This window comes from Rhinolophus sinicus, linkage group LG13 (genome assembly GCF_036562045.2).
Source record: "Rhinolophus sinicus isolate RSC01 linkage group LG13, ASM3656204v1, whole genome shotgun sequence".
Taxonomy (NCBI): Eukaryota; Metazoa; Chordata; class Mammalia; order Chiroptera; family Rhinolophidae; genus Rhinolophus; species Rhinolophus sinicus.
Window position 1 is genome coordinate 37565006 of NC_133762.1, and position 12045 is coordinate 37577050.

Here is a 12045-nt window from a genome sequence, read left to right on the forward strand (position 1 = left end):
GTGGGTGTTCCTTTTTGGCCTCGCCATATCCTGCGTTCTTGTGTGGGGAGCGGGACCAGAGACCCCGCAGGCCTCCCTGCACGACAAGCTCTCAATGAGAAACGAGTGCCCTTCACACACAAAGGGAAGGAGAATTAGGGAGGCCTTCACGAAGTCATTCTCAAGACAAATACTACTTGAATAAGACACGAGGCTCCAGGCAGGAAGCTGGAACAAAGGTGAATCCTCAGGGAAATCACATATTGGCAGAGAGAAGCAGCCTCTGTTTATAGGGGCTTCCTGGGAGCTAGGCCCTGTGCTAGGGTGACTGCCATGTGATCACAGCCCCTCAGGGGTACTGGCACCATCAGCACCTCCAATTTACAGATGAAGAAACAAGCTCAGTGAGTAAGTACCTTCTCTGGGCCACACAGCTGGAGCTATTATTCTCTGGCACCAATAGGTATTTGCTGTCAAGTGTGAACAGTGCTGGGGGAGATCTCGGGTATCATCTGGTAATGGAAACCAGCTCAGGACTTGGAGGGCAGTGGCAACTATAACAAAGGAAGGAGAGGTACCAAGCCCTGGGGCTGCAGGATGGCAGATGGGGTAGCAAGGAAAAACCATGGGAATACAGCAGGGGATGGAGGGTGGTTCTGGTATGGGCTCTCCAGGGCCCAGCCCTGGGAAGGTAGGTGGTGGTGGGGCCAAAGCCTGATCATTTCTGGAACTTCCTAGGAGGCACCCAGAGAACGGTAGATGGAGTCTTGGGCAGAAAAGGTTGGTACAAAGGGGAGGGCAAAAGTGTGCTGGAGTGTGCGCCCTGGATAGGAATCTGGCTTGTGGATGGAGGCGGCCGAGGGAGCAAGTCTAGCTCTGTCCACAAGAGGGCGCGCGACACTAGGCAATGAAGCCGTGCTGGGGAATGGGGCGGGGCGGTTTGTTGTTGGTTTTCCCAGCCCTGGAAAGGGAGGACCGCTGAGGAAGGGATACATCTAACTGACCACTCTGAAATTCGAGCAGTTACAAACAAGCACAGCTGGGCAAGATGGGTTTAGATCGATGCATGTTTGCTCATTCTGAGATTGTATCATCATCTCAAGCCAGTTATTTCCCTTTATATTGATAAACATGAGTCAATAGGCTCCTTGACTCCATCTATGCTTGGTAAAATTTGAAAGCGCTTTCCCCTCCCAAAAATAACCTATTTCCCACCTCTTTGTCTATGACAACCATATAGTAATGCTCCACTCATTTTCAGATTCATCGAATCCGCTGCTCAATAGTGCTCTGAGTACTTATTTCAATGATTGCTGTTCCCAGAATTCTATTTTCAAATCTGCCTATTTTTGCTTTTTAACAGTTTGATTATTGCTTTCTCCCTCCCAGAATATGGCCTGGGGAGGGCTGTCTGCCTACTCATTTTTAGACTCGTGTTTTTTGCTCATTTTTTTTAACCCTGGAGGCTATTTTATATTCTGTATCTGATAATAGTATCTGAAGCGCAGGGGTCTAATTGTTTATTGCTCCTGCAGACTTCCTATAGTGGCTCATTTTCTCAGCTGTTTAGTAATTTTTTTGGACAGTTTATAATTGGTTGAGATGTAATATTATTGATATTTTGCTCTAGAGAATTTGCAGTTTTGCTTCCATCAGAACCAGGAGATACTACAAGCCTAGAACCAACCATCTTAAATTCTCAGACCAGGTAATTTTTGACCTCGGGAGGGATGCAAATCTGAACCTCAGCCCCAGGAGAGAGCAGACGGGAGAGGACAGTCTCTGGTCAGATTTTTTTCTTTAAGCAGTGGCAGAGAGAGAGAGAGAGAGGTTTTCTGCTTGGTTCCCTTTGAGGCCAAAATCAGAGTGACCTGCCTTCACGGAGAGGTCCCGGTTTTGTCTCTCCATCTTGTACAGGCTCAAAGCCTAGTCTCAGGTTCCCCTAGAGGCAGCAAATCCCTCAAACTGACTTCCTGGAATTTCTTTTGCTCCCGAAGCATAGATTTCCTCTTTTGTATTCAACTTCCTCTGTGGTTTCAATTGACTCTATTATTCTGGCCCTTAGGGATTTCCTACACTTTCTCTTCTGTGACCTCAGCAGTGCAGTTACAAGTACCTTCATTACAATTTATCCGGCATTTGGGTGTTTTATGGTAACGGCAAATTTCCCAGTCTGCCACTCCTATAGAAATTTAACACAGTATTTTACTATATTACCACTTGCGTTGCTGCGGTCTTTTTTTCCCAGAGCTAAGGCAGACTGTGGGTTGCTGACTTGTCTACCAAACATGCATTTTGTGCTAGGCTGACCGTCACAAGGCTAAGATCCTGTAATTGTTCAAAGCAGTGGAGTTGTACAGCACTGGGCAGCTGTGGAAAAGAATGGCAGTTGGCACCATGTGTGTGAAAGAGCTACAGCTAAGCCCTCACCTTGCCCTCTGGGGCCAAGGCCAAGCGCAGGCCTTCTCCCTACCGAGATCTAGTAGCTACTCTCCTCCCTTTGCATTTTGAGGGCCTGTGAAGCTGAGGGTGCCAACAAGCCTCTCGGGCGAGGCTGCTTCGAGGTCTAGGGCTGAGGCCAGAAATGGGTATTCAGGTGCCAGGGGTGAGGCTGGGGCCAGAGCCCTCGGAAGTCAGGCCTCACTCAGGTCAACAGCTAGGAAACTGGACTGACAGCTCAAGACTCGACATACACAGTTGGGCACAGGTGTGCCTGCACCCATCTGTGTCATGTCACAGCTGGTTAGACCACCTCAGGGCCGTGGAAGGTACGCCGCAGGGCTGTGGGAGGCACAGCGAGCTGGTGGGCTTTTGGGGAAAACAGTCTGAATATATGCTTCAAGGATCCATGAAACGGTCAGTTCTAGAAAGCCCGCTTCGGAATATTACTCCAAATAAATAAAGCAAGTGGAGGAAGATGTTCAGTTCAGCTGGAAGGGAAAATGTGAAAGCAACCCAACTGCCCCACAGGAGGGGAAGCCCTCAGAGAATTATGGCCTCGATGAAATCTTACAACGATTAAGCAAATACATGTGTAGGCAATAGTGAACTTTTCTGTTTTAACACCAGTTGAAAAAGAACATGAGTAAATATTCACAAGTCCAGGTATGTTTAAAAATTTTAAGGAAATACGTGTTATTAGAAAAAAGTTATTAGAAAAAGAACCTACAAGTTCACCACCCTATTTTTCACACTTTCTGTGGTTGTATTTTCCTTATTAAATCACTTAACGGTGAAAAGCTAACAAGCAATGGGAGTGTCTGTAAGCTGTTGTTGGCACTTGACTGTGGGCCCACTGGGTGGGCAGGCAGTGTCAGAGGCATGAGCAACCAGCCTGGTCAGCTCAGGCCCCTCAGTGGGCTCCCAGAGGCCTGGCAGCTGGAACCTTCTCCTTAGCAGTACCTCCTGCTTTCGTTTCCCCAGGTGTTCTTTAAGCCATAGCAAAGACCACTGGCGGTCTCTCCCCCGCCCCCCGCCCCAAAGATTGGGGAAGAAGGAGGGGAGGACACAGGAACCCGGCTGCAGGCTGCCTCACAGTGTACATACCACCTTCCCTCCCAGTCGCACTCCAGCTTGAGTCAAAAAAGGAATATAGCCTTTTTATTGACTAAGTAGAACAAACTAAATACATATTCAACAGTTTTGGTTCATTTATACAGTACATTAAATAAGTTATGCACAGAGTTAAGTAACAAAAGTTGCTATCAAAGAAATGACAACGCACAGAAAAATCAGACTACCGCATCCTGTGGGTGGTTTCACATCATCATCCCCCTTTAAAAACCACGCTTGGAGGCTTAGTTTTTGACTTATTTACATTATTGGCTTTCTTTTATAAATGGAGCTTTTGTAGCCTCATCAAGAACTTGGAAAGCTGTGCCATTGGACCGAAGGCCTCTTGGCCAAACAGCACTTTCCACCATTCACCTAATGTTTATTGCTGCTTCTCTGCCAACTCCAACGCAGGGACGGCCGTCCCTGCCAGCCGCCAGCCGCACATGCCCTATTTGGTATAAGCATCAGGGAGTGTACACTGGGCAGTTGTGGGCCTGACCAGATGGGGTAGCAGGGAAAGCGCCATCTGTGGGGCTGTGAGGAGGAGGGATGCAAGGCCCACCCTCAGACCCCCTAACCTTCTCCTGGCTCTTGATGGAAAAGGTCGCCTGCACCCTCATCTTTGGAAATGAGCAAGTCAGTGCACGTGGGCAGAGGCAGGCAGTCAACGTTTTGGTTTCGTAAGACTCACACCCCCAGAGTTGGAAGGGCCCTGTCCGGCAGCTGGCCCAGGTCCCCGCCCCACCCCGGGCAGTCCTCTCACAGCTGGCTGTCGGGCCCATGCTGGAGCAGCCCAGGTCCCTCCGGCTTTTCTAACATTTGGTTCAAACACGCCATCACCCAGTTGTCTGTAAAAAGCTAAAGAAAAAAAAAAAATCTAAGAAAGTTGGCTTGGTCTAATGACCCGGGAGTCTAGAAAACTAGTTCCCAAGAAAGCCTCCAAGATGTGTTCTATTTAAATGATTTATTCAATCCATAATCCCGTCCACAGTTCCCAGGACAACCAACCACCCGGCCATTGTTAACGCTTCTGTTCTGAAGAACCCACTACCACACAATTCCAGTTGTGTTGGTGAACCTTCGGATCTACTTGCTGAGATATTTTCTGGAACCACCCAAAACAAGGTCTACACCCTTTGCAAGCAGGTATCAGCACTGGGGATCAATTTGACTTTGGAACAAGGCCATACAAAGTAAAGTGTAGATTTTCTGTCTAGAAGCTAAAGACGCCCACGTTGACAGCAAGAGTTGAGGAGCTCCTGGTAGACCACGCGGCCTGGATGGGCCCAGGACATCAGTGTGCAGAGGCCACACTGCAGCCCATCCAGACATGGACCCATGCTGGGTAGATGTGTCCTGTTTCTAAACTCAGATCCATTGGGACATTCATGACTCAGCACAGTCCAGGAAAAGATGTACTTGCTGTGACCTCAGGGCCGCTCGATCCCCGGAGCTGGAAAGACCCTCCAGAGCGGAGTGCTCACACCTTATTAGGTGGGCTGGCTATGCCTTGCGCAGGTGGAATGAAGCAGTTTGTTCAGTCAGTTTTCACATATGGTGCAGGCAGTGGGGGCCCCAAGGATGACGGAAGTACGAGGAGACTGCCTCAAGCATCGTTCGGAACAGGGAACATTTAACGACGGCTCCCATATTGGCCACTCTTGGTGTTTTCTGGTTCCTGCAACCATTCCTCACGGGGCAGAGGACAATGATACCCTGTCACTTGTCGGTGTCCCTCAGTGGGCGATGCTGATGGTTGGGCAGGCACTTCCATATTTGCTTTTGGTTTCTATGGTAACATGGAAGAGCCTGTGACCACCCTGACAGCACCTTCAGTACCACCACTCTGAGCGCTTTGTCTTAGCCTCCCAAGTACGAACTATAAAGGTGGGTCCTCTACGCAGCCTGATTACATTATTTAAAATCCAACTAAACTGGGAAGCCTGAACTTGCACCCCCAACCTGGTAGCTGGGGTGGGATCAGCAGGAAACCAAGCGGGGAACCTGGGCTCACCCCCTTCCTCTGCAGCGCCTTACCCCACCCCACCCCACGCCCAGCCCCTCCTCCTCGCAACCCGAGAGCTGGAGAATTTCAGGAAGGAGGGAGCTAGAGAAAGGGATTCTTCCTATCTAAACAGGAAGTCCTGGACAGATGCGCTTGCAGCCTGTACGTGAAACTGACCAAAATGAACCCAGCAAAAGGTATGGGAACTGAACTCCAGTGTGGAACACTGCCCAGGTTTTCAACGTGGCCTCTGGATAGCACATGAGCAAAGCAGTGTAGGAGAGCATTACAAAAACTGAAACCTAAGCTGTCATTGGAACCACAGCCGCTAAACCTAAACCTCAGCTTAAGAAACTGACATCGAGCCCTGATGAGTAGTATTTTGTTGGTCTTGGATCTTTATTCCCACCAGGAAAAATGTGAGCTACCCTGGCTATGCTGTGGCCAATGAGGATTTGAAGAACCCGCCTAGGTGTGCATCCATCCGACTTGCTGGTGAAGACAGTGAGCTCAGGACACACCGTGGACACCACGCGACACCCGCTTGCCGTAAGCGATGTACAGGCTCCGTGACCTCCTTATGGGACATCCCACATCTTATGGAAATGCAGGCCAGTCCTGTCTGGGATGCTCATTTCATCCAGGTTAAAGTCAGGACACCCCACCGAGTGTTGCAGCTTATGGAGTTCCACAATCAAGTAGCATCATGCTGTTTTTCCTTCTCTGGGTATACTTGATGCAATGGAAACAGAGGTATTTTAAAGATGCCTTGTACCGAGGTCCTTTCTCAGATAGAAAATCCTTGGGAAAAGTAAATCGGGGACTAGCAGTTCTTAAAGATACACCGAATGCAAGGTCAATGCGACCGATGCTGATCGCTTTTCCTTCACGGGACCGAGAGCGTCTCCTCCACCCTGTCAGCGCACAGAAGGTGGCCATCTAAAGCGGAGCTTTCAAGTACCAGCAGGAGCAAGTCAACCAACTCTCCCCAACTGACTCCTTGAGGCAAGAGGGTGGTGGAGGTCCAGAGGTGGAGACTGGGCAGTTCAGGGTCCTGGGGCTCCCAACGGAACCCGAATGGCAGGGGAAATGTGTGTGGCAGTTTTTAAGACTTTAACGGGGGTTTAGGTGACATCATGTTTGGAAAGCCAGGTAAGCAGCTGGAAAAGTCCCTGAAGACAGGAAGAAAAATCGGCCAGGCTCTCTCAAAATGGTTCTCACATTTCACAAAACTTTTCTTAGCTCAAAGAAGGTAGGTATCAAACAAGAGAAGAGAAAGGAATCTGAGACTTTGTGCCTGATACTAAAAGGACAGTACGTATGACATGAAACCACGAGGTCTGAAGAATTCTTTCAGGTCCAGGAGGGCTGCTCAGACATGACCAAGCCCTGACCGGTGAGGCAAGTCCTGGTCACATCACGTCACATCCTCTGGGACAACTGTGGCTTATTAGGCACCACACAGAGACCACGGGAAGAAGATCCACAGTGATCTGGACACGCGCGGTCTGAGATAAAAGGACACAGAACAAGACTGTACAAACAGCCAAGCGGTGACAAAAGGTTCTGCATTTCCAATAGGTGATCCATTCAGTAACTTGACGATACTAGTTTGGCCAACATGCTCAGAGAGAACAGACTATCCACAATCGAGTCTCATTCTCCCTCAGACCAATCCATGCGCTGGGAACTATTTTCTGCACGAGCAAAAATCAAATAAGAGAGAGAAAAACGGGTCCCAAACTATAAAGTAGCCAGCCAGTTTGGAAAATCTTGTCCAAAATGATCTGTAGAAGTTTGGTAGAAGTTTTACTCATTTTTAATTATTGTGGGTACTTTTACTGAAATGGTGACTTCTTTCCCGTGGCTTCTGAGAATCTTAACAAGTCTGAACAGCAGGGTCAAGGAGAGTCCTGAGTGCCACTTCTTGCCTGCCCAAGTCCCAGGGGGCCAATCAGTGGCATCTGCTGAGGGTGGACATAGGGCTCAAGGAGCTGTCGGGGGGACCTCCTCCATGGCCTGTGGTCAGCCTCCAGGCCCCTGGCGCGGGAGGAAGTGGAGAAGGGACAGTGCCTGGGGTGAGCTGCCTCCAGCCTGGCTGGGCACATTGGACAGTCTGCTGCCTCAAGGGGCAGGAAGGGGAGCTGGTGGTCGACACTGAAGAGGGGCTGGCCATGCCAGCTCCAGCTGGGAGAGGAACAGACCAGGAAGCCATGGAGCAGACAGCTCCAGATAGCTGCCTGTGTGCAGACAGAATGGCACACTCGTTCCCCCAAGGACACAGACGGAAACCGGGGCAAGTGTCCGGAGAGGCTGTGGAGCAGTGTCAGCTGGCCTTGCACTCTTCCTGCCTCCCCTTCACTTCTTGCTGATGACCCAACAGCCAGCCCCTGGAGTAGCGTTTTGTCATGCTGTGAGGTCATCAGGGCAAGTGAGTCTGGGGCTCAGAGTCCGTTGGTGTCGACGGCTGTCACAGAGGCAGGTGTTGAGGAGCGCGAGGTGGTGGCCGAGGTCTTGTCCAGGGCCGGGCTTGGTACACTGCAGTCGGCAGACCTGGCTGCGGAGCCCCTTCCTCCAGGAAGCAGTGGGCGGCTCTGGCCGTGGGGACTCTGGCCGTGCAGGTTCTGGCCACAGAGGCGGTGGTGCCGCTCCCAGTCCTTATGCTGACAGAAAGATCCGCAGTATCGTGCAATGTTGCAGCCGCTGCACGTCTCACTGGCTTTGCGGCCACAGTTCCAGCAGTTCTGCAAGACACAGGCATCAGTTATTTGCTTGGATCTCGTGGGGCAGGCTTGTCATCACCTGCCACCTGCTCTGTAGAACAGGGGGTGCCCTGTATGGGGAGAGTGTGGCCTTGGAGCGGCACATACCTGCCTCTACTGTTCCCTGCTTTCCAAGTTGCCTGAGTAAAACAGGAAAACTACCGACTCCGCCGTCGGGACAGCAAGACGAGGGGGATGTGAAAACACACGCCCAGCACCATCACGGGCAGGCCGAGTTGCACCTCCCCTGGAAGCAGTGACTCAACGAGCAAACCAAACTGTCCCATGGTGCCCCCACCATCGCTATCTATTCTAAGACCACACATGCATGTGTGTTTAGACATTTTCTCTCTTGCCTCTTCCAATGGAAGAAGGATCTTGATTATTTTCACTGATAACACCGATATCTTTTTAAAAAGCCAGAGACTGGGATGGCTGAACAAGAGTGTGGGTGGCTGTGCTGCTTTCTCTGTGGCCATTCTCTTTCAGAGATTGCCTTGTCATAGGGGGGCTGGGGATCGTGAGGCTACTTCTGGCTTGTTTATGGGAACCCCCACAAGAGCTCAGAGCTCAGGGCCCGGAAGGCCTAGGTCAGGGAGCTTTCTTACTACTCTCTGCACTTTCCTAGAGGGAGGGCAGGTAGTGCTAGGGTTCTGCAGAAACCACGTGGTGAGGGTAGTGCCCTGCTTGAGGACGCACTGTCTACCATGGAAGTTATGGGCCACGTGAGGCATGGTAAGAGCTGGAAGCAGCCGCCGTGAAAGCAACGGAAACAGTTGCTGGATGGTACACTTCCCCCAGTGAACTAGGAAGAAGAGCAGCAGCGTGAAGAACGCAGCCACCAGCGCAGCTCCTGTCCCTGCCCCTTGGAACTCTCCTTCCTCTAGGCTCCCGTGATGACTCCAGTAGTGACGCATGGCTTTTGTTCTGCACCCGAGGTCTCCAGAACCCACTTATAAGAGCAAGCCCCATGGCACTGGCCAAGTGAAGCTATTGGAAAGGGGCAAAGCTCTCTTGGCATCAGGAGGACTTGAGCCGCTCCCGCCTCCCCAGGTTTTCCAGGATGGCAGAAGCCGGTCATGGGCCTGGTCTGACCACACCAGCCTCCATGAAATCAAGACACTTGCTCAAGGGAAAAACAAAATACAACAAGTGGGTCTGGGCCACCTGGCCCGCCTCTTGCATTGTACAGACGGGACACTGAGGGCAAGTGGGCAAGGACTGGCCTAAGGTTTTGAAACGATGACTTGGCTCTGGAAGGCCTGGACCCCGGACCACGTGACTCCACTACACTCAGCGGACAAGTCAGGTTTCAAAGAACATTAGAAAGGGCTGTGGGCTCCCTTCTACCACAGCAAGCTCCTCAGGAGCCCCACACTCGGGACGGCCCAAACTTAACAACATTAACATCAGAGGCCCACAATAGGGAACAGAAGTAATTCTTAGGGTCCATTTATAGATATCCCAGCAAACTGCATTCCAGAGAATTTCATACTTTGGAGTCTGACAGGCTGAGTCCAAACAATGCTTTGGCACCATGTCACCGCTCGTGGGGAAGAGCACCGTGGGTGCCTACATGGGGCTGCTGTGGAGACACAGGCCGACCGCTCAGCCCCGTTCAGAGAGCTGTCCAGCTCTGTAAGAACATCTCAAACTGGGGCAGAGCCTTTAGCCACTGGTACTTGTCTGCCATTCTATTTAAAATAGCTTATTTCATGATTTATGAGATACAATAAAACAAGATAAATAGCCTCCCACAGGGGCAGGAACGGACGTGCACGAACGATGTGGTAAGTGTCAGAGTAGCCAGGGTGAAAAGGACACTGTCGCATTCCCTTTCCCTGTGACTTTTCCCTGATTTAACCATGAGGCTTTTTGCCAAGATACAAGACAAAAAAAGTTTATTGCTGGAGTCGCCTTTCAAATCAACATTCCTCAAAGCTGGAGCAACACACTTGGCCAAACAGTCCTTTGTAGTTAATGGGAGAAGGTTATAAACCTTCTGAGTTACTGGCCAGGGAAGTCAGAAATGGGATTCCAGAATTTCCTTTGTTAAGCATGGGCCATTAGTTTATGCCACTATTATTCCAAGTATGGCCCACGGACCACCTGTATCAGAACTATCCAGGCTTATCAAAATCCCTGGGACCCATCCCACACCTCCCTGACCTTATTGCAAACCTGGCCTAAAAGAGAAATGACTCCTCATCTTACAATCACCTGCTGGCCCACTATGTTTGCCAGGAAAGCCAGGATGGGGACGGGACGAGTGCCTTGTGCTGGAGCTGAGGCGACCTCTCGTGTCAGCCCTCCACCCGAGGTATGACACGGGGGACTGCTTGGGTCTGGCCCTCAGAAGAGGTGGCTGTTCTCCAAAAGCAAGAGCTGCCACAGCTTACAAATGTACGTTGTTAAGACATAACAAAATCCTTTTCATCTGTGCAGCGCACTTAGTGCATTGCAGTTTAAAAACACGTCCACAACCACAATTGAATTATATCTTCCTAGAAACTATGAGACCAGCAGGCCAGGGGCTGCTCACACCCACTATACACTGACTCCATAGGGTACAGTGCTAGTGTGAGGGGCAACTGGTACTGGGAATCAGGGCTCCTAACCTCCCACCCTGGACTCCTTCCGTTACACCGAGCCACCTCTCACAGGATGAACAAGAACTCCAGGGATACCCTGCTAGATTTCGAGTAGAATTTTCTGGATGAAACAGAGGTGAAGTAGCCCTCGCCTTCCTGGTCCAATGCAAACTCACCCACAGCTTAGGGCCCCGCTATCCCTCCTGTTTGGGAAAGAAAGTTTGCTGCGATGGATGCTGGTGTGAGCCTCACCTGCAGGCCACTTTGTACACTGTTTGAAATTACAGCTCCTTAAAAGCAAATTCCTAGAGATGGAGAGTTAGAATTTAAACCACGCAGTCCAGATCCAGAACTCATGGTCTTAGCCAAAATGTTACACTCCTTCTTTGGAGAAAGATATATAGTTAAATACAAACATAGATATAAAAGTAGATACATATGGTCAAATACAGATATTGATATGGACAGCTAGAGATATAAAACTAAATACACACAACAGAAATAGATACCACTACTCAAAAACAAAGTAGGAGGGAAGAAAAGGGGAGGATTAAAAGAACTATTTCCTCACAATTCAGCGTCTTTGTTGGAGGGCTACAATAAGGAATTTCCCCACATCCTTGGTGATGGTCTCATGATATTTACACATTTTCATCTCCACATTACCATGCTTGGTACTGCTATATTTGAAAAGAATCATTTAAACAGACTGACAAAATAAACTTTGTTGTTTAAAAAAGCAAACCAACGAAAATACTCCAGTTCTTTATAACTTCAAGAGAATGTCCCAAATATAGCTAGTCTCTCAACTGGGAGATGGGATCTACCTACTTACAGACAGGCTTGTTTAGGACTTAACGTTTATCTTAAACCTGGAAAATGATGAAACTGAATGTTACCATGGTATAAGAGCATCCTGTCTCTCTTCGAAGCATCACCAAGTACTGGGCCCTGGGTCTTAGAGACCTGGGCAGGTCTGCCAGCTGTGTCACTTCAATCCGTAACAAAGGAACCTATTCATTACAGACAGGCTGGGTGCTGCAGGGGCCGGCATTTCCTTACCCCGCACCCTAGCTTCGGCACTGTGGGATTGTCAGTTAAATTCCCTAAATCACAGTTTCCTCATTTATCAAATCAGAATCCAACACCTCCC

The 12045-nt window shown here is 49.8% G+C and overlaps 1 protein-coding gene across 3 annotated transcripts in view; it reads right to left on the minus strand.

Annotated features, from left to right (window-relative positions):
• Nucleotides 1-3552: 3552 nt before the first annotated feature.
• Nucleotides 3553-12045, minus strand: part of CBFA2T2 (CBFA2/RUNX1 partner transcriptional co-repressor 2) — a 130591-nt gene continuing 122098 nt past the window's right edge. For all 3 annotated transcript variants that reach the window (XM_019733990.2, XM_019733980.2, XM_074317917.1), the window contains exon 11: nucleotides 3553-8283. In XM_019733990.2, coding sequence (XP_019589549.1) covers nucleotides 7984-8283 — 300 coding nt within the window. In that variant the 3' untranslated portion in view covers nucleotides 3553-7983. The remainder of the gene's footprint in view (nucleotides 8284-12045) is intronic.